The following is a 23,710-nucleotide window of genomic DNA, read 5'->3' as shown; positions in this document are numbered from 1 at the left end:
ACTTGACGGTATAAATGAGGATTCGTATCACTCCAATATCGACAATTTTGCCGATTCACCTCTACAGTCAAACTAAACGTACATTCATCCGAAAAACAAATTTTATACAATAAATTCTGATGCAAGTTGATCCGTTTCACAAACCTCGATACGTCTGTTGAAATCATCTTCGTTCAATTCATGAACTAATCTAATCTTTGTTTGAAGGTGATTGACAATGTTTCATAATGAATTTCACTAGTTCGGACTTCCATTGTCTACTATATAAAATGATTTGAAATCCCTGAAACAACTAAAAAAGAAGAATTGAAAATGAATAGCTGAAAATAACAATTATATTAACCAAAATAAACCTGAAATGAAATAATAGTGAGATAAAATACAAGTAAAAATAGGACAATTGAACAAACATTAAAGAAATCAAAATTAAAATTAAATAAAAGTTAAGAGATTTCAAGCCACGTTAGTTCACGACGTTTCGATTGTTGGTATCTACAATGGTCTTCGGGTGATGACTGGACTGATTCCGCCGAGAGATGACTATTTATGGGTCGTTCGAGTACTTTCACTTATCCCCACTTTCAACTTTTTCCGCTTCATGATGGATTTCCATATGTTGCTTATCTCTACGCTAGCTTGGCTGAAAAAGTTTGTTGGACAGCATGTATGCGGCTTCCTTGAATTTTCTCCTAAACCAATGTTCCTCTCTGTGTATGATCTCAGCTTGGGACCACTCGATGTTGTGTTGATGGGTCCAAACATGGTCAAACATAGGTCCAAACATGGTCAACATATTATCGATACTTTAACATATTCACATATTATCGATACTTTAACCAATGTGAATAATCATTCACATGTTTCATTAAATGCAGAAACTGCAGGTCCCAGTGAGTTGAGTCAAATTTCCAATTTTTATGCATCTCTTCCATACATTAAAGATATCAACCCAGGATTATCCAGAATCCTGAAGTCTGCCAATAATAATATCAAAATTGCAAACAAAAATGTTTTAACAATCAATAGGATTTTTTCAAAATTAAAAAATTAAACTTCCTTAAACAACTGTTCGGATGTAGTTTACTGTATACCATGTATGAACTGTGACAAAGAATATATAGGACAGACATCTAGATTATTAAAAGATCGGATCACAGAACACAAAAGTGACAGTAGGTTACACCCGAAAAGATGTGCTTTGAGTGAACATGTCTCTAACCAAGGGCACTATATGGATTATAATTCAATTAAAATTTTATCAACCGAAAAAAAAAAAAACTACCAAGGGGCTTTTCCTAAAAATGGTACATATAGCACATTCACAAAACTCCATGAATAAAAAAACCGACATAAATCACCTAAGTGAAATTTACGCTTATTTAATTTGTATGGATATTCACAAAATGAGAAATCACCAAATCTCATCTAATGGTATTCTTCTCACAGATATAATACATCATCATCTTTTTTTCATTATTATTGTTTAATATAAAATCCATTAGGATACGTTTTCTCAAAAATTGTTCCAGATATTGTTTAATTGAAAAAAAATTACTTGGCTTTAAAGTGTAATGGAATCTAAACATGCGATGTCCACAGCCAGACATTGCCCAAAATCATTTGGCAACAGGGTCAAGGTTTTATGTCACAGATAAAAAAATTGTTGATGTCGAATGTCAATTCGATTTTGAGCCCCGTAATTGACTGATACAGCGCATGCTGGATTGGATTACATGTCATATGTCTTTTTGTCATATGTCGATAGTAATTTTTCATATATGTTGCGTCCAAATTTCATTCAATCCCATATGACCTCATATACACTGTAAGTTGTTTTGATTTATTATTTTATAAATATGACTGTCTTTTACCCTTATTTGTGGCATCCCTGATGATGATAATAAAGATTATCGAAAACTTGGAATCTGTGTTATAAGATTACACTAAGTTTTGGCCTGCTGCATACCCAAATATTGTTTTATATATATATATATATATATATATATATATATATATATCAATCATCATCAGCAATCAAATATACATGAATATATATGACTAACAGCGAGTACAGGGACATTTTGTACATTTGAGAAAATATTTATACCAAAGTGTATATAGGTTATTTTTGTGATATATGAGTTCACTTAAGAGATGCTATTTACAAAACGGATATACTCATGTCCGTCTTTTTTATATATGAATTTTTGTATAAACCGTATAATACCAGGATTTCGTTTCAAATTGTCTATGAAAAATAGATTACGATATAAGATGCAGATGGACTGTTGTACTGTTGAGAATCACTGACACTTCTTAAAATGAAAAGTAACATCCAAGATTCAATATTTCTACTTATTTACTTATTTTGATGTTTTTTGACTTGACTTTGACATTTTGTATGTCAAATGGACTTGGGAAAGATTAATATTTTTTAGTATTTCCCTGAATACATATTTGTGATCAATTTCTTCAATGCACTATTAGAAATATAGAGAAAATTGAAAAAATCTTCCTTTGGTTAATCAACAACAGATGTCAAGTACGAGGTGCAATAGCTTCCTCGGGCGTGTCTTAATTATATTTGTTTCAATAAGCAAAACACGGAATGATAACAATAGTAACAGTATAACTGTAATGAAAATTGAAATGAAGTAATTTATATACAAAAAAAAAATTATTGGAGCAATAAATGTTCCAATTGGAGTCCTTCCATTTCGAGACAAATACTGGGCCAATATAATGGCCTGCAAGATCACCAGATCTTACTATTTTGGACTATTTTCTATGGGGAACATTAAAGAATAGGATTTACGCTGGCAGAGAGATAGAAAATGTGCAAGACTCCAGATTGAGAATTTGTATCTCCGTATTTTACAGACACAGTTTTATCAGTTAAGAATCTATTGATTACTTGCAAAACATTCCAGAGCTTTAAATTTTTTTCCGTTTTCCAAGTGAAGGTAGCAACTTCAAAATTTTTATACATGCTGTATTTCAAACTTGTTGCTCATTAGGAAACAGGAAAATTAAATTAAATTCATTGTTTTTTAAGTCCCCAAGTGAAAATTCGCATCGCGGATGATAGGTACGGTTCGGATAAATATTTTCATAACCTAAGGTTCATATTATACATCGTTATCTGTTGTAATTCCTTCTTTGGCCGAACATTTACACATAGATAGTTATCTTAATAGGCGGTTACGATCATCGTTGAATTTATATATTTTTTATCATGCCTGTACTCTATATATCTTTTCATCTCGAGTTATTGGGTAAAATTGTTTCTGGTTTATCTTCGGTGCATCTTTGATTAAATGGTAAAAAAAATCCGCTGACGAAGTGAAACAGGAGAAGATAAAAATTTTACCAGTGAACGTCGATATTTCACAACTCTTGTATATAATTTTTTGTTGGCGATATAAAATCCTTTTTACATGATAATCGCGTTTGCGAATACATTATGTAAAGTTATTTTGTGATATTGATGACTTATTTATTTTGTGGAAATTCATCTTCAATTAAATGATATAAGTAGATATAGAAATAAAATACTTTATCTAATTTCCACTTACTTAATGTTTCAATATTAATACGACCAAGGTTTCGGTTTTTACACCATTCTCAAGTATTCTAACACTTCTGACCTGAGAGAAATATCGGAATATATACAGTGTGACCCATTTTTAATGGAAACACCCCGCTAAAATTTGTAAACCGATTTTAATAATTTTTTTTTGAAATGTCAAGTACTAAAAGGTCTACCTTGGAACAAAATTTGAAATGTTTATTAAAGTTTCAGGGGCATACTACGATATTTTTTCTTAGTCGAAAATGTGACCAAAATTTCATGAAAAAATATTCATTATTAACAAAGTTATGACGACTCAAAAATTCGAAAACTCACACAGCTAACAGTCACAAAAACACTCTATATCAACAGATAAAGCCATGAGAATATTTTTTTATAATTTCAACAAAAAAGTGCCGCCAGATAAAAAAAAACAAATAGCGTAAATATTTTTTATGAAAATAACGGAATTACATTCAAGTTTTCACGCAAATTAACTAAAACTAAGACCTAATATTTCAATTTAAATCTAGTTGCCATGGAAATGATGTTACAGTTTGACACTTGTGAAAGATTTAAGTGTACTATTGTCAACAATATTCACCTTACAGTTCTTCGAATTATTTTGTGTCATGGCTGCAAGATTGAGCGAAAGAGAGAAAATTGAAATTGTACGCCTTTCGGGAGATGACGTTAGAAGTGCTAGAGAGGTTTGTAGAGTATTTAATCAGAGACATCCAGATCGTCCTCGTATTAGCTGCGGTACGTTAATTAAAATGAATAAAATATTCAATGAAACTTGTGCAGTATCAAAAATGATGTTAAAAAGTAATCCTGTACAAAGACGAAACAGGAATGACAGGAATGATCAAATCATTTTAGATTATTTCAGAAATAATCCTAATGCCAGTATGAGGAATGCCACTTTAGATTTGAATATTCCACGAGAAACTATTCGGAGATGTCTAAAGGCGAAGAATATTGAACCTTTCAAGCCAAAATGTTTACACACACTTCAAGAAGGCGACGAAGCAAGACGCCTGGAATATTGTTTATGGGCCCCAGGGGAATATTTAAACAATAAAAATTTCCTAAAAAATATTTTATATACCGACGAAGCCACTTTCACTACAAATGGAGTAGTGTCATCACAGAATTGTCGCTATTGGGCAGCGGATACTCCTAACTGGGTAATAAACTGTAAAAGCCAGTATTCCCAAAAAATCAACGTCTGGTGTGGGATATTGAACGAACGAATTATTAGTCCTTTCTTTTTTGAGGAAAACATCAATGCGCAGAGGTTTCTAGAATTTTCAAACACAGAGTTTTGGGATGCTATTCACGAGCTGCCATTCAATGAACAATCAAATTTAATTGTCCAGTTAGATGGGTGTTGAGTTCATTATGCCAGAGCTGTGAGGCAATGGCTTAACGAACATTTTCCAAACCGATGGATAGGCCGTGGTAGTGCGTTTATAGAGTGGCCACCCAGATCTCCAGACCTCACAGTTTTGGACTTCTTTCTCTGGGGACTTCTCACACAAAAGGTTTACAAAAACCGCTCAAGAGATAGAAATGAACTTTGTGCAAGAATTCGGCAGGTATGTGCAGATATTAGCCCTCAAGAACTAAGGAACGTAATCAGAAACATTTATAAGCGCTACGACACATGTATCGAAATACTTGGTGGATTAGTAGAGGCTACTAGAATATGAGTTAGAATTAATTGTTGCACTGAATCGAAACATTTCAATAATTAGTTATCAGTTACGTTTATTAAAATTTTTTGCTTCATTTTTAGTTGAATTGTGTGAATGTAATTTCCGATATTTTCATTAAAAATATTTACGCTATTTGTTTTTTTTTCATCTGGCGGCACTTTATTGTTAAAATCATAAAAAAAAATTATATATTGTAACTGTTAGCTGTGTGAGTTTTTGAATTTTTGAGTTGTCATAACTTTGTTATGACATGAAATTTTAGTACCACCTATTTAGAGGCACTCTGAATCCAGTGGCGTAGTGATTTTTTCAATAAAAAAATCGCAAATAAAAAATCCCGATTTTCGACTAAGAAAAAATATCGTAGTATGCCCTGAAACTTTAATAAACATTTCAAATTGTGTCCCAAGGTAGACCTTTCAATACTTGACATTTAAAAAAAAATTATTAAAATCGATTTATAACTTCAAATTTTAGGGGGGTGTTTCCATTAAAAATGGGTCACACTGTATATCCGAGAGTAGGTAATAAGACTGTGATTAACTGCGTTGTCATCTTTATAAATTCAAAAGTGGAGACCTACACAAATCTGTTTGTTCGTTAAGGGTTCTATATTTTGAGTTTTTAATTGATTTATTGATTTCCATGACTTCCAACAAATTCATTTTCCTTCTTTTACTACATGTATGTAAGATTTTGAGGTTTTCCTTACTTATTTTGTGGTTTGTTTCTTGTAGATGAAGATTTTTTGTCTAAACCGACATGTTCACGGAAACTTTACATTTTCTTCTCTCTCTCCTTGAAACCAGAATGAAAACCCCAAACGGACTTCAAAATCTCGTTCTTTTAATGTATTAATAAATTTTAGCTTGTAAGGCCAAAATGTATTCTTTAATAAAAAATTTCTAACACTTTCTCTCTTGCAATCGGTATTTTTTATAATATCGGTTATGCTCGTTTGCCCGTGTTCAATAACTTTTGAACAAATGTTAAGTTGGGCCTCCTCATCAAATTTACTTGGAGTGTGCTATTTCTTAAATTGATTTGCTACGGATCCTGTTTCTCTAAATTTCGACATTATCCTTGACACAGTAATATTTTGAACATTTTTTCCTGGATGCCGTTCATTAAAAATGTTAACTACTTGCCGGTATGGTGTATTCCCACCACATATTAAAACTATTTCTATTCTTTCCTGAAGAGACAACATTATTGCAACAATAACTGTTAAAAATTTGACGAGTAAATCAACAACTTGACACTACCATAGCATGCATTTTGTTTGTCAAGACCTACTTAAAAATTTTATTCAACGTGATTAAGCATCCTTACCGCCTTAGTTAGTGTTTATAAATAATCTGTAAATACTGAATATTGAAATTTCGATGTAATTTCAACTCTAGTAATTTTATTAATACTTATTGCAGTTTTTGAGTTGTGTCTGCTTTTTCAAAATTGAAGGTACTGACGTTTGTTTAAGAAAATAGCCAAGTGATTGAAACTTTGCACCAGTCATGTTAAAATTTTTATAGCACATTTTTAATTTCTCTCTAAAAATGTCCGTATAAGTAAAAATGTATCAGAAAAGTTAAACTTCATGATGAGTTCGTTATGTATACATGAATTGATGACAATTAACCGAACTTGTTTTTTAAAATAAAGGGGATATCTGTCAAAAATAAGCAAAATGTTAACTTTATCCTAGTTGTATAAAATTTGGCATATGGATATAAAATTGCCGTAGACACAACTTTTTCAAGTAATTTTTTGGTAAATTCGATCTAGAAATGCACTTTTTCAATTTTTTTCAAAAAAAAAGTTGAATTTGACAAACACTGAACGTCAGTGGGTCGCAGTTGGCCACATCATCTTAAGTCAAATTCAAAGCACAAGTGCCGAAGTTAAACTTCATTGAAACTTTTCGAAAAACAAGTTTCCCATATGGTGCGCACTCTAATGGTGACACTGTATAATAAAGAGAAAGGAATAAAGAGTAGGAATATGAAAAAGAATTTGATGGACGCATAGCCCTCTGCTACGATTCTCGGAAACCGTAAATATTTTCTCCAATAACAACTTTTTCTCCGGGGAATTTCCATCTCCGACTATACTCTGGGTCACAAGATCCTTTTTCTGGAACCTCTGTCCAACGGCACCGAAAATTTTGATCCAGGGCTCGAAAAAATTGCAAAAGTTATAAACAATTTAGTAAAAAACGGGGTTTGGTGTTTTGCAAATATCTCGGAAAATATTATAGATATCCGAAATTTGATAAAAGATTCTTAAAGAGGAGAAAATTTGCTAAAAAAAGTCCACCCTCCCGTAACACTATCAACAATATTTATAATTTTAATTTAGAGGTGAAGCTAGCGCTCAAAGCGGACCTTTCAACCATAAAAATTATTTCAACCCATTTAATATCATTATTAAGAAAACAAAATTCACATACCTTCTAGACACTTGAAAAAACGAAAATCCATTATTTTATTCCTTGCTTTTCTCCTTTTTTTGTAACTTAACGCAAAAATGCTCGGACAGGACAATGTTGCTTTTGAGGGGGACACATTTTAGATATATTTTTGTACCTGTGCCTTCAACCACCTAGCGAGGGTGAGAAACAACCCTACAATTTTAAATGGAAAGTGGGGTCGAGTGATGTATCATTTGAAAGGGCACAAAATTCTCTTTCCAATGTTACCTAATTTTTTGTATTTACTTGAATAGTTATAAAAAAAGCAAGAACATCTACTCGATATTTTTGGTGTTGATAAAAATGCGGAAAAAACGGCATTTTTATCACTACTACATTCCTCAATTTCTCTCGTGCGTTTTTTGGTTCAAATAACAACAGCAGATAAGTGTACAAAAAGAATTTAGGCAAACGTTCATTGATTCAGTTCGGTTGCTTATGAAATTATTTCAACTTTACTGTAAAAATGGTTTATTCCATTCCTGAACGAGTTGAAATTGTTAAACTTTATTATCAACATAATAGTTGTGCTAGACTTACCTCTCGCCTCTTTAATAACAGTCATCCCGGAAAAAATGTGAATGATTCGTACGTTGCCAAGTTAGTCCAAAAGTTTGTCGATGCCGGATCTGTCTGTAATGTGAAACACCAGCCACAGAAACCGATCAGAAATGAAGCAGTGGAAGTCGCTGTTTTGGGACATGTTGAATTGTACAAAAATAAATTAGTACAGGAACTTTTGTGAACAACTGAGCCAGCTACTAATTGATGATCCGCGTCTATCATTCAACACGTGCTTTTCCAATGAGAGTACATTTTTTTTGAAAGGAGCTCTGAATAGGCATAATTGCCGTTACTGGGATGACAGTAACCCACACTTATTCCGAGAGGTCCATACCCAGTACCCTCAAAAAATCAATGTCTGGTGTGGCATATTAGGTAGTCATATCGAAGGGCCACTTTTTATTCCTGGGAATTCAACTGGTGAGGTCTACCTGAACATGCTTGAAGATACAATTGATCCTCTCATAACAGAAATAATTGAAAATGACCAAAATTATAATGATGATCGGCTTCATTTCCAGCAAAATGGAGCACCTCCTCACTATGTTGCTCCGGTAAGAGAGTTTTTAGATGACCGGTTTCCTGGACGGTGGATTGGAAGGAGAGGCCCCATCGAATGGCCTGCCAGGTCACCTGATTTATCGCCTTTAGACTTTTTCCTTTGGGGACACTTGAAAAATAAATGTTTTGCTACACGCAGCCCGAGTCCATAGAAGATCTTCGCCAACGAATTACAGCAGAGTGCAGAAGTATTACACCTGATATGCTACAGAATGTTAGGAATAGATTTGAACAAAATCTGTATTATTGTATGGAAGCAAATGGGTCACTTGCTGACGTAGGATTCTAATAAGTCAATTACACATTTCAAAGTACTGGGTTAGAGTTGTTTTTCTTCACAATATCTACATGTTTGAGTAAAATACAACAAATTAGGTATCATTGGAAAGATAATTTTGTGCCCTTTCAAATGATATATCACTCGACCCCACTTTCCATTTAAAATTTTAGGGTTGTTACTCACCCTCGCTAGGGGGTTGAAGGCACAGGTAGAAAAATACATCTAAAATGTGTCCCCCTCAAAAGCAAAATTGACCTGTCCGAGCATTTTTGCGTTAAGTTACAAAAAAAAGGAGAAAAGCAAGGTGCATACTTTTCGTTGGACCACTCTGTATACTTTAGTTAATTAACTAATGTTTACAAGTTCTAAAGTTACATAAAAACCCTGATAATTTTTAAACTAAAAACTTCAAATTTTGTTCACTTCTTGGAGCTTTTCTTGAAAGCCTCAAAAAGATTCCTATTGGAAAAATTAAAGAATTTTGATTTTCCACTTTGTTATTAATAATCGAAAACGTTAAAAAGTGAAACATTCAATGAAAGCAATGAAAAAAATGTTTCTTTCAATACTCGAATTCATTGGTATTCTCATTATTTGAAGTCACAAAAAAATGATTTTTCATAATTTTTAGCTCTATTTGTTTAAAAAATTGTTATAAACAAATGTATTGTATATGAGATATTTACATTTTGAGGGGATTTTTATCAGAATTGAATATTATGATTTTTATAAACAAAATCGTTTTTTTAAAAAAAATGTATTGCTTAGAAACGCATTTTCTGATCAACAATTTTTTTGCTACTAAATATGAATATTAAGGAACGATTTTTTTCAATCATGATTTCTATTTCCTTTGATATTCCGTAAAAACCTTTTTTTCATTTATATTTTCTTTATTCATTTAACAAACAATTTGTTTCAAGAAAATAATTTTAACGATATATTTTTCTAAATACTACAAAAAAAAAACAAAAACAACCATGTGTCACTTTCTGTGTAAAAAAATGTTCACTATTTTTTACAATTTTTTTAATATTTTTCTATTTTTGCGTTTAGCAGTTCCTCATGGTTCTCAATCATTGTTATTAATATAACTCATGAACTAATGGAGACAGGACAAAGACACCTCAAGTCATTTCTTAAACTAATTGTTCCGATAATGAAGGAAGTGAATTTTATTTATTCCATTCTTTGGTGTGCATTACTTGATTGTTAATTAATGTGGTGATAATTAAAAACTTATTTACTTAAAATTTGCCTAGCTGTTTCCGATAATGCTACAGAGATTTAAATATCTTCATTTAAACGTCTATTTATACTTTTAGTACTTCAATGACCTTTAAATTACAAACAAGACGAAGAAATTAAACCGGAATACAAGAGAAATAAGTATTTAATAGATCAAGCAATTTATTAGGGAACTGGTTTCGTCACTTCGGGGTCGTCCATTAATTAAGTGATATTTTTAGTAATTTTTTAACCACCCTCCTCCCCCTCTGGTGATGCTTGGTGATGTTGTGAACTACCCTCCCTCTAGTCAAAATCATATGTATTTTTTTGCTAAAAATATTCAAAATATCTTCAGGTGCATAAAACAAAGAATATATTCAATATTGTACAATATAGAGTAGAGTATTTTATTTGACCATTTTACATACAATAGTAAATATATGTCAAGTGACAAGTACATTGTCTTCAGGTCACGAAGTATCGAGACTTTCTTCAAAACTAATAAGTGGCTAAGGCAGTATAGGGTATAGGTCATAAGGCAATTTGTCAATAACATATATTTTTAAATACACGTGATTATCTCGCTACATCCCCCCCCTCACCTGTGGTGATATTTCGAGAATATTTTCGATTTCGTGTCCTGCCTCAAGGTAGATTCTGTATAAAGCTGAGGTTGGTTTGTTCCGGAATGATAGTTTGTTGTATCGTAATCTAACCGACATTTAGACTGATGTCAAAATTGCAGAAAAATCAAATGTGTGTTCAAAATAAGGAAAAGAAATATTTTGGTTGAAGTTCTCAAAAATTCAATTATAAAATTTGATGTCAAGTTAGCGAGACTATAAATTTGTTAAAACAAAGGGTAAATAAAATATTCTCCTCCGCAACTAATTAGCCAATAAATATATCAAACCAATGTTATAGTCAAAGTTCTGGAAAACTTAATAATAAAAAAGTCGTATCGCCTACTTGACGTCAAGTTAGCGAGACACCATGTAATCGAAAAAATATTTTTCTCCGCAACTAATTAGCGACTAAATATAACAAGCCAATGGTCTAGTCAAAGTTCTGGAAAACTTTATAATAAAAAAGTGGTATCGCTAACTTGATATCAAGTTAGCGAGATAACATGTATTTTTAAAAAAAAGGGGCGAAAAAATATTTTTCTCCTCAACTAATTAGCGAATACTTATACTTAACCAATGATCTAGTCAAAGTTCTGGAAAATTTATAATGAAAAAGTGGTATCGCTAACTTGATATCAAGTAAGAGAGACAACATGTATTTTAAAAAAAAGGGGCGAAAAAATATTTTTCTCCGCAACTAATTAGCGAATAATTATACTAAACTAATGGTCTAGTCAAAGTTCTGGAAAACTTTATAATAAAAAGTTTTATCGCTAACTTGATATCAAGTTAGAGAGACAACATGTATTTTTTTTTAAAAAGGGGTGAAAAAATATTTTTCTCCGCAACTAATTAGCGAATACTTATACTAAACCAATGATCTAGTCAAAGTTCTGGAAAATTTATAATGGAAAAAGTGGTATCGCTAACTTGATATCAAGTTAGCGAGACATCATGTATTTTTTTAAAAAAGGAGTGAAAAAATATTTTTCTCCGCAACTAATTAGCGAATAATTATATTAAACCAATGATCTAGTCAAAGTTCTGGAAAACTGTATAATAAAAAGTGGTATCGCTAACTTGATATCAAGTTAGCGAGACATCATGTATTTTTTTAAAAAAGGAGTGAAAAAATATTTTTCTCCGCAACTAATTAGCGAATAATTATACTAAACTAATGGTCTAGTCAAAGTTCTGGAAAACTTTATAATAAAAAAGTGGTATCGCTAACTTGATATCAAGTTAGCGAGACAACATGTATTTTTTAAAAAAAGGGGCGAAAAAATATTTTTCTCCGCAACTAATTAGCGAATAATTATACTAAACTAATGGTCTAGTCAAAGTTCTGGAAAACTTTATAATAAATAAGTGGTATCGCTAACTTGATATCAAGTTAGCGAGACATCATGTATTTTTTTTAAAAAAGGGTGAAAAAATATTTTTCTTCGCAACTAATTAGCGAATAATTATACTAAACTAATGGTCTAGTCAAAGTTCTGGAAAACTTTATAATAAATAAGTGGTATCGCTAACTTGATATCAAGTTAGCGAGACATCATGTATTTTTTTTAAAAAAGGGGTGAAAAAATATTTTTCTTCGCAACTAATTAGCGAATAATTATACTAAACTAATGGTCTAGTCAAAGTTCTGGAAAACTGTATAATAAAAAGTGATATCGCTAACTTGATATCAAGTTAGCGAGACATCATGTATTTTTTTAAAAAAGGAGTGAAAAAATATTTTTCTCCGCAACTAATTAGCGAATAATTATACTAAACCAATGATCTAGTCAAAGTTCTGGAAAACTTCTTAATGAAAAAGTGGTATCGCTAACTTGATATCAAGTCAGCGAGACAACATGTATTTTAAAAAAAAAAAGGGCGAAAAAAATATTTTCTTCCGCAACTAATTAGCGAATAAATAGCGAGAAATTGTGGATGAACGGCCGAATCGATCAGAAAAAATCGGTTTTACTATTTGAATTTAGCAGCTGGTCCTACTAGGAGGAAGGCACTCAACTATAATTGAAGACTATTGAAGTTATTGTGATGGTTTCTTTCGTTAAACCTCATAAAAAATTAGTTCTGTGAATGAAATTATTATCACCAAGTAATTTATCTTCTGGTTCATTTTCCTATAGAAACGAATAGTGAAATGATTGACTCATGGTCTGATATTTACACAAAACGTCACTGAATCTCAACATCCCGCGAAAGTTACGACATTGTTCGTTCAATTGCAAAGAAAGTTATAGGCGGATAATTTGGAGGGAGCTTCTTTCCGAGGATTAATTTCCTTTCGGATTGCCCAGAGAAATTTATCCAGTTTATTTATGGAGAAGATAAACTAGAAACCAGCATTATGGAATGAATTGAATTGAACTCGAAGCCGAAATCCCCTGCAGATTTTTTCGCGGTCGAAAAAAATACCGATTTCTGAATGATTTTGTATTGCTTTGTTAAGTATTTGGGAAGTAACTGAATTCATACAGAAGAAAAGAGAAATGAAACTTTCTATGTTTTTTACCACTTTTATTTGTAACTAACGTTGATGTAGTTTCGTCCTATAAGGTCATTTTCAAACTTATACAATACAACAAAAAACTCATATTGTGTAAGTTTGAAAATGTCCGTATAGTTCGAAAGTGCGGTAACGTCAGTTACAAATAAAAGTGGTAAAAAACATAGAAAATTTCATTTCTCTTTTCTTGATTATGATTTCCTACCACGTAGTACCGGCTACATCCATCCATTTATTGAATTCATACATATTTCTAACAGATCGTTTGAACTTCAAAAAACCATCATCTGAGCACTACTGGTTGTACTGAGGTTATCAAATACGCGTACTCAACAACCTAGAGATGTGAGATTGTGTATGATATGTAAAACAAGAGATAACATTAATCACTTAAACTCATCAAGAATCAAATAAACAGTTAGGTAATCAATAGAAAATAGGAATTTTTGGCTTTCTACTACTCCATCATGATACAAAAAAAAGGATGAGGGAATCTTCCAAAGAAAGGAAGGAAGCAATCAATTTGAAAATAAGTAACTCTATACATGGATGTGTAGATCATACAAAGCAGTAACTTTCAGACACAAACTGATAGAAAGTCCTCCTGAAACAGCTACTTTCATATAAACATTGAATTACACGAAAATAATTCTTTCGAAACAAATACTTCTATATGAACACTGAATGATACAGAAGATACTTATCTCTACTCAGTTTGTGTTTCAAACATTCGTTGTGGAATAAAAATCAGATATCATTCACATGAGTTCTACCGTGTTAGGAATCACACGTTAAAAGGTAAGACCTCGTTAATCCTTAGCTCGCACAAGTTTCGACTGCTGAGGGTTGTCGTTCGTAGGGGTGCGAAAGCTGGTTAACGGAAAAAACAGATTTTAAACAGAAACAGATTTCAATGAATGATAACAAATTGCACTTACATGGAACACTGTCATCCTCACTGGTATTCATCGATGTTTCGCCTTAAGACAGTTGCCCCAAGGCTCTTCAGTACCAAATTGGATAACATTATAGAAAATACACACAGTTCATTCATGAATCACGATTTTCAATGTCACGGAATAAGCTTGAAATACAAACTAAGTAGAGAATAGTATCTTTTGTATAATTCAGTGTTCATATAGAAGTATTTGTTTCGAAAGAGTTTTTTCTTTCGTGTAATTCAATGTTTATATGAAAGTAGCTGTTTCAGGAGGACTTTCTTTCAGTTTGTGTCTGAAAGTTACTTCTTTGCATGATATACTCATCCATGTTTAGAGTTACTTATTTTCAAATTGATTACTTCCTTCCTTTCTTTGGAATATTCCCTCATCCTTTTTTTTGTATCAAGATGGAGTAGTAGAAAGCCAAAAACTTTCTTTCCCAAAACTGAATCACTCCTGAAAATATAACCCCTTCAATTAAAATAGGAATATTTTTTAAGGGAGATTAGTTTTTGGGAAGTAGGCTTTTTGGCTTTCTACTTCTTCATCACTTAAAACAGGGGTCTTCAAACTTTGAAGCCTTCGGGCCATAATGATTTTTTCAGTTTGTTCCAAGGGCCAATTTCTGCCCTTAACTATATACTAGGATAGTCGCAAAGTGCGTGACCTAAGCAAACTTACGCTTTTTTGCATTTCAATTATTATTGTGTATTATGACACTTAACGACATCTAGTGGCGAGTAGTGGTACTATGTACTATCTTTTTCAGCTACCCGCTAGGTGGCATTAGGCGTAATTAAATATTTGGAATTACCGCGTTGGTTCGAGAAAGTTCTGGTTCTAGCTAGTGTATTCCGATCACCTCGAGATGGCAGTAATAATTGCATTTAAAAAGGCTAGCGGCGCAACTGCGAGTTAGTCTGCGTAGGAAAGGCGAAGGAAGCGAAACTGTCTATTGTGAAATAAAGTAACACCCGTCTCAATAAAAGTATTTTGATTTGACTTATTGTTTTTATGTGTGATTTGTTAGTATGGAAAAGAAGCGAAAAATCGACAGTGAATGCAGAACGTTCCAAGAAAAATGGAACTTTCAGTATTTTGTGATTGAGTCCAGTAACAAGGCGCTATGTTTAATTTGTAATGAAATCATAGCTGTTCTCAAAGACTATAACATTAAACGACACTATGAATCGAAACATCTTCGAAGTTACTCCAAGTATACAGGAAGTTGGCGGAAGGAAAAATTTGAAGCTTTGAAACGCGGACTCAAATCGCAGCAATCTTTGTTTACCAAAGCGAATAGTGAACAAGAGTCTGCAACTCGCGCCAGCTTTCGTGTGGCTCTTGAAATCGGAAAACGTGGCAAACCATTCACCGATGGAGAAATGATAAAAGAATGCTTGATTGCAGTAGCCGAAGAAATATGCCCCGAAAAGGTAAATTTATTTAAAAGTGTCAGTTTGGCAGCAAACACCGTGGCTCGGAGGGTGCAAGACATCGCAGAAAATATATCATCTCAACTGTCTGACAAAAATGGACATCATGAGTGGTTTTCTCTAGCATTGGATGAGTCAACGGATGTGTCAGATACTGCTCAGGTGTTGATTTTTATTCGAGGAGTAGATAAAAACTATGAAGTGTATGAAGAACTTCTTGATATTGATAGTATTCACGGCACGACAACTGGGGCAGATATTTTTAAGGGAGTTGAAAATGCCAATAATAAAAAGAACCTTCGATGGAAAAATTTGAAATCTATAACAACTGATGGAGGCAAAAATATGTATGATAAAAATAAAGGAGTGGTTGCACTTGTGTCAAAGGCTGTAGAAAATGATGGTGGTTCAAAACCATTAGTCTTACATTGTATCATTCATCAACAGTCCTTGTGCGGAAAATGTTTGGATATGTCTGAAGTTCTAAAACCAGTCATATCAGTTGTTAACTTCATCAGATCCACTGGGCTGAATCACCGACAATTTCGCGAGTTTATTCAACAGATTGGAGAAAATGATTTACCATATCATACTGCCGTACGCTGGCTTAGTTGCGGAAAAGTCCTTAAGCGCTTTTTTGAACTTCGAGCAGAGATCGAAATTTTTTTTAATGAGAAGCAGCGCCCTTTTGCCGATTTAGAAAATAGTGAATGGATGTGGAAGTTAGCCTTCTATGTCGATTTGACAAATCATATGAACGAACTGAATATGAGATTGCAAGGAGAAAATCAGCTTCTCTCTGATTTATACACCAATTTCAAATCCTTCAGGGAGAAAATAATACTATTTCAATCGCAATTACGTAAAAAAAATTTCACACATTTTGAAACATGTGAAATATTCAGCCACACTACAGAGACTGAATTTCCCGTCAATTTTGCAATCGAAACTTTGAGTGCTTTGAAGATAAATTTTGATACTCATTTTTTAGATTTTGACGTCATTGCGAATGAAATAAAGCTTTTTCAAAATCCTTTTGATTCTGACATTGAAACCCTGGCTCCGGAAGTCCAAATGGAAATCATTGATTTACGGTGCAGTGATATGCTTAAGAACAAATATCAAAATTCATCTTTGTTGGAATTTCATAAGAGTCTTCCACTGGAACAATTTGATAATTTGCATAAATTTGCTCGTGGGTTGTTTTCTGTTTTTGGTACTATTTACTTGTGTGAAAAAATGTTTTCCAAGATGAAGTACACAAATAATGTTTACAGATCTCAATTAACCGATGAGCATCTTAAATCTCTTTTGATAATTAGTACAAGTAAAATTGATCCACAACTACAAAGTATTGTCGGTGGAAAATCACAATAACATAAATCTCATTAGTGTTTTTGTTCCACTGTGATTCATTTCAATTATTTGTTAGTTATATGTTATATGTTAGTTATAATATGCTTAAACTTTTGAAAGATTCATGACGCTGTGGTAGGAATCGCCTGTTAATACGAAATCTTAAAGTTATTGCTAACCTTTCTGTTACACTTATAACATTTCTGTAGTTAGTATATCTTTTGGCAACTGCAGGACCAAGAAGGCATATCAGATTCTCGAAATCCTCGGTTGACATTCTTAGAAAATTCTTAAAGCTTGAACGAATCTCACCACTTGTTCCAATATCATCCTCACGCAACTGCACTAACAATTCATTAATGGTATAACTTCCTCGCTTTTTTAAGCTTGGTCTCATCCAAAAACGTTTGCGTTTCATTTTTCCAACATTGGATGAAGAGGAAAGAAGGATATAACTGGCGGCTAGCAATAAATCTTCATTTTTTGAATTTTCCTCCTGGTGGAAACGCCACATGGTTAAACAACGAATCCATCAACTAAATTTGATTGCACATTTGTCGTTGTGGTGTGGACAATTTGTCTCAATTTTGTCTTGTCTGAATACCTAATATTTTGTTGCAATTTTGTCCTGTTTTTGTCTCAAAATCGTGTTTACTTTTTGTCTGCTTGGTCTGGACCCGGCATTAAATAGTCAAAAACAAATCTTATGACCGTGAGTTGCGGAGAAAGTGAATGATGGATTCCGAATTCTCTGAAATTATGTGGAAAAAAACTTGAGGACTGCAATGTTGACTATCATAAGAACATGGAAGCTAATATTTTTGAGGAATGGTTTGAAAACACATTGTGTAATAGTTCTTGACAGGGCTTCCTATCATTCGCGACAGCTCATCAAAGTAGCGAATAAAAATTCGAGGAAAGATGAAATACGAAGTTTTTTAATGAATAACAATTTGTATTTTGGAATAGTTATACCAAAAAACAACCAAGTAGGTACTTGAAGTTTTACAGACAAAAACATTTGAAAAAGTGTAAGCCCTTGAGAGTATTGCTGAAAAGTATGGACACACCAAACTGAGACTTCCTTCCCATTTTGTGTTGTCAATCCCATCGAGTTGATTTAGGGAAAATTTAAACAAAGCATCAGGCGTAAAAACTTTCTAAAATTTGATAGGAATGCAATAGAGCTATAGTCCATTCATAATTTGTTGATAGCTCACTGCAAGTTTGTTCCTCATTAGAAAACTGAAATACAGAGAGGACAGCTAATATGATATAATAACAAAAACCAAACTGAAACTGGCAGTTTAAGATGTTTTCGACTAACCCACCTTGTATCTGAAGAAATACAATACAGCTATAAAACTTTTAATCCGATTATGTAGGTATTTTGAGTGGAAATGAGTGACCAGTGTCGTAGAGTATATGATTAAAACATTAGTTACTTTAAATAAATAAATATATTCTTAAACTGTAGGTACTGTAAACTGTATTTTTATTTTAAAAAAAATTCTTTATTTTATTCAAAAATAATAAGTTACTTGCAATTTGTAAAAGATACATTTATTTAATTAATACCTATTTTTAAATGATATAAACTACGATTACTTACAAAACTATTCAAATTCAAAATAAACAGGATCATCTTCGGAATCCGAGTCGTCTTGCAGGTTAATAATTAGCGGTTGTGTCTCTACAGTCGCATCAATTATATTGTCAAGATCCCACATTTTTTGTTCTTCTTCTATTGCATGTCTTACTGCATCTCGCCAATTTTTTTCTGTAATATGTTGTAAAGACTCATATAACAATTCACGTACAGCTTGTATTTTATATGACGTATTTTTTCTAGCGACATAGCTTTTCATTTGTGCCCAAATGAGTTCAATTGGATTTAATTCGCAGTGGTAGGGTGGAAGTCTAAGAACTGTGATGTTTCGTCTTTCCGCCATTTTGTCAACTACGTATTTCTTGAACTTAGATTTGTGTTCTGCTTTAACCATTCCATCTTCGTAAGGCAGGGACTTATTCCGCAGCCAGTCAATGATATCCTGTTTCTTCCACGCAGTCGTTGGAAGTCTTTCAACTAGTCGTGAATGATAAGGTGCATTATCTAATACTATAATTGAGTTTGGTGGTATATGTTCAATCATCTGCTCAAAATACTCTTCGAAAACATCAGCTGTCATCTCCTCGTGATAGTCTTTTGTGCTTTTGGATTCAAATTCCAACAAACCATGCTTAGCAAATCCTTTTTCACTGCCAATGTGAGAAACTATTAATCTACTGCCTTTGCCAGAGGGTGGGAAAATACCAGTAGACCAACCTTCCATAAAGGCTTGCCTGGAGCTTGATATATTTTTATCTGTCCAAATTTTTGTGAGAGTATGACCTGCGTTTACCCACGTTTCGTCCTGATAGTAAATTGGCCTTCCTTCAGCCCGAAATTTTCGTATAGATCTTAGATACTTTCTTCTCCAACATATTATCTCTTCCCGGTCAATCAAAAGTGATTTTCGGTCTGATTTCTCCCACCGGAAATTTAATTCTTTTAAAACTTGCCACAATTTGGTTCGTCCGACATGAGGCAAATCCGGGTCGTCTCTAACTTCTTGTAAAATTTTGTTTAAGTTGGGTATTTTTTTTGTAAAAAAAATCGTGAATTTTCCTTCGAATACCATTTTTGGCAAATTCATCAATTTCAATAGGTTTTCTCCCCCTCTTTAAGTATTCGTTTGTATTTGGGTTAGCTATACCTTTTTTTTCTTTCTGATAGGAACCTATATATTGTTGACTCCCCTACGCCCGTCATGTTGGCACAACTCTTGATTATGTTCTGAACAGTGTTTGTGGGATTCTGAGAAACCAGAGCATCGTGAACGTTCAAAACAATAGTCTTCTCTCTTGGTGAATAGACAGACTTACCGACTGTACGCAACAGTACCGGTGTAAAACTTGATGATGTTGATGATGATGACGAAGCCATCGCAAGCAATCAAACAAAACAAGCAGGAACGAAAGGTACGTATATGTTTGTAGGAATATGAAAAAACGTTACTCACGCACTGCACAAAATTCGCAAAATAAATATTAGAGACGTTAATTACTGCCGTAGACGCCGAAACACCAACGAGCCGTAAATTAAATGCGATTAAAAAATGTACTAAACCAAAAATTATTTTCGTTCGTAACAACTTCACCCTTTCAAGGCAAGTTTCGAATATAAACTGAAGCTTTATATTTAATGAATAAACACCTCAGGAACCGAGTTTTACGACCGTTTTATGACTTGGGCCCTCATTTTGTGCTATCGACAAATTATGAACGGACTATAGTTAAATTATAATATTACCAAAGTAAAATGGCAGAAAAGGATTAAAAAAGTAATTTCAGTTGAAAAAGACTATATGGAGATTGGACACTTGCATATTAATGTGGACACTTGCATATTAATGGTGGAAATAAATTCATTATTGATTTGAATGACGACAGTGATAGTGAAACAGGGAATATGGATAGGAATTATCAGAAGCTTTCAAAGAAAGTTAGTGAAGTATTTTTGAAGCGATACTCAGAAATTGAATAATTGAATAACAAATTAGTTAGCTCCCTAACTATATTATATTAAAGAGGAACTGTTGGTAGGTAGGTTGCACTTATCGTTTACTTGAACTATTTCTCAATTAAACCTCAGATGATTTTTCAACTGATAATTGAATAGTGCAGTAAAAAAAAATCAGATACTTTTAATAGGCATTAAATATATAAATATAGACGACTCTAGTCATGACTTTAGTATAGTATGTAAATATAACCTTACTTATCTTATTAAGCTTGGGATATTAATTAATGATACTCCCTAATCAGCAAATTGTAGTTGATAATGATATTTGAAACAGTTCTGTCCCGAAATTAAATGCATGTTTCAGAGTTCACAAAAGTAGGTTAACTGATTTTGTAACCAATTTCACACATGTAACTGTTTTAATGAAAAAACTGGGCAACTACTTACCTAAATAATTATTTATATCTGCTCAAGGGCGGGTTGTTATTAAGTACTAATTATATTTTCTTCATAGAAGTTTTCACACTCACCTCTTTAATTTTTTCTCTCCGTTCTCTAGCAATGGGGTCCGTGTCTTCACCACCTCTGATTAAAGGATGATGCTGACTTGGAGCTGGGGGCACAGTAACGATGTTAGCAATCCCAAAGTCCTCAGCTCTCACATTTTCATCTAATTGATTCACGATATTTTTCTGTCTCACTGTTGAGGTTTTTGGTACCACCAAATCAGGTCTCTCTAACACTTTCAACTCACCGTCTTGTTCAATTTTAGCCTTAAGTTTGGCCCTGTCTCCAATAACATGAGGATCAACTCTAAAGTCCTCCTCGTGCCTCAACATTTTTGGGGCCTCCCTGGTATCCTCTAAATGAGGTGGAGGAGGTATCAATAATTCAGGTCCAGCTCTTTTGATTTGGTCGTAAACTTTGAAAACACTTTCAGCCGTACCCCCCGTTCGGAATTCCGGTAAATAGAAGAATGTTCCAAAACATATCAGACCGAATGTGATAAAAACTAAAAATATTACATATTTCTCTCGAGCACGACACGATCTCCGAGAAAATGACACCGGCACACCATTCACAAATCTTTGGTACGTAGGTAAAATTCCCGTAGCACTCATTTTCAATGTTTATCGTCGTGTTTTTGCGAATAGTCTATCCTACGTACTCACACTAACCGCCATTTAATACATACTGACAGTTCGCCACGCAGATTTCTGCTTTGTTCGTAGAGAAGCTGCCGCACAGGTGGGAAGATAATCTTCTTTTCATAAGTAAACTGGTGCTACCCTCTAGTGGATGGTAGCAAAACTAATGTTATACAAGCAAAAAGAGTGGAAGATGACAACTGCCGCTATTCCAAATTAAGTTATAAACTGATTTCATGTTATTTAAGATATATAGAAATAAGCATAACGTAAAATATAAAATGCAATAATTGCTCCATATCAATAGTGAGGAGGAATTCCCATCTGAACGCCAAAAGCTCAACTAGTTACTACTGGTTAAATTTTCCATCTGGATGCCAAAAGCTCAACTAGTTACTACTGGTTATAATTTTCTATGAAGGAGACGATTTCGTTCAAACAGGAAATCAATATTCTCACAATTTTCCAGGGGCGTAGCCTAAGCGGCGTTGAGGGAATATGTGATCACTATGATAAGTATATCACATGACTGAATGTTTCTTAGAATTCTGATTTTCAGTTCACTTTTATTAATAATTCAATAATCTGTTACACATTAATTTGCGAACGGCAGCTTTTGGCCGGAGAGCACTAGACATTGCAAAACTGAAAATAAATGACCATTGTTTGTCTAAATAATCTTGGGACATATAACATTTCACCTTCTGGTGCACCCTCTCCACATACCTAATGTGAAAAATTATACATTAAAATTTGCCATTTTAATTTCTTTGATTTTTGGCTAGTACCAACCACATCTTGATTACTGTGCTCCTATTATTTCCTTGTTTGATCTAAATAAAACATCCCAATTACAAAAACTTCAAAATGGCGGTATGCGAATTGTTCTAAAAGTGAATAGATTCACTGAAATTGGAATTATGTTACTAACTTTGCGGTGGCTACCAATTTCTTTACGGTTGTATTACTTAACTATGACATTTATATATAAAATTCTGAATAACTTATCACCTTCATATTTTTCTGAATTTGTTAGTTTAAATTCAGAAGTGCACAAATATGCCACGAGAAATCATACTAATTTGCATTTATGCAGAACAAATAGGAGAAGTGCCATGAATTCTTTATTTTTCAAAGGGTTTCATGCAATAAATTACCAAATGAAATTAAATCTAGTCCATCATTAAGTATTTTTTAAAACAGTCATTGAAATCCATCCATAATGCTAGATAGAATAATATTTGGTAAGATAATATTAATAAATATAGTTTTCGTATGTTGTTTTCTGGTTTATTTGTACGAGTTCGGTACCAGCACATGGTTGTAATCAGTCGTTTGCGTGTTTGTGTGGCGTGCTTTATAGTATATTGTTTAAAATTGTTTTCCAAGATGTCCAGTACAGACACTGCTGATGACACTGTGAGCTATCCTCTGAGTCCAGCCAGGAAACGATCCAAAAAAAGACATTTGAGTGTTGAGATGAAAGAAGTGATTTTAAATGTGTTCAAGAAAGAGATGGAAGAAATTGAGATATCGACTATCGACGAAGTCGTATCGAAAGTTTCCGATAAAATTGGAGTGTGTTGCGCTTCGATTTACAATGTTTCACGGGAATATAAACAAAATCATACATTTTCCAAACCGAATACAAATCAGAATCGTCAAACCATTATAAAATCAATAGGTGATGCTGATAAACATGCAATCAGGAGGAAAGTGC

General features: G+C 33.1%; 1 protein-coding gene across 1 annotated transcript in view; it reads right to left on the bottom strand.

Moving 5' to 3' along the window:
• Positions 1-22,045, bottom strand: part of LOC111513207 (mannosyl-oligosaccharide alpha-1,2-mannosidase IA) — a 302,260-nt gene extending 280,215 nt beyond the window's left edge. Inside the window, exon 1 of the mRNA XM_074179457.1 lies at positions 21,373-22,045. Within this exon, the coding sequence (XP_074035558.1) occupies positions 21,373-21,963 (591 nt within the window). The 5' untranslated portion in view covers positions 21,964-22,045. The remainder of the gene's footprint in view (positions 1-21,372) is intronic.
• Positions 22,046-23,710: the final 1,665 nt, after the last annotated feature.

The sequence above is a fragment of the Leptinotarsa decemlineata genome, unplaced genomic scaffold, assembly GCF_025532065.1.
Source record: "Leptinotarsa decemlineata unplaced genomic scaffold, Ldec_3_MD MMD2_P_RNA_scaffold_14, whole genome shotgun sequence".
Lineage (NCBI taxonomy): Eukaryota > Metazoa > Arthropoda > Insecta > Coleoptera > Chrysomelidae > Leptinotarsa > Leptinotarsa decemlineata.
Note: the sequence above shows the minus strand (reverse complement) of the source record. Positions and strands in the feature narration are given on the sequence as shown.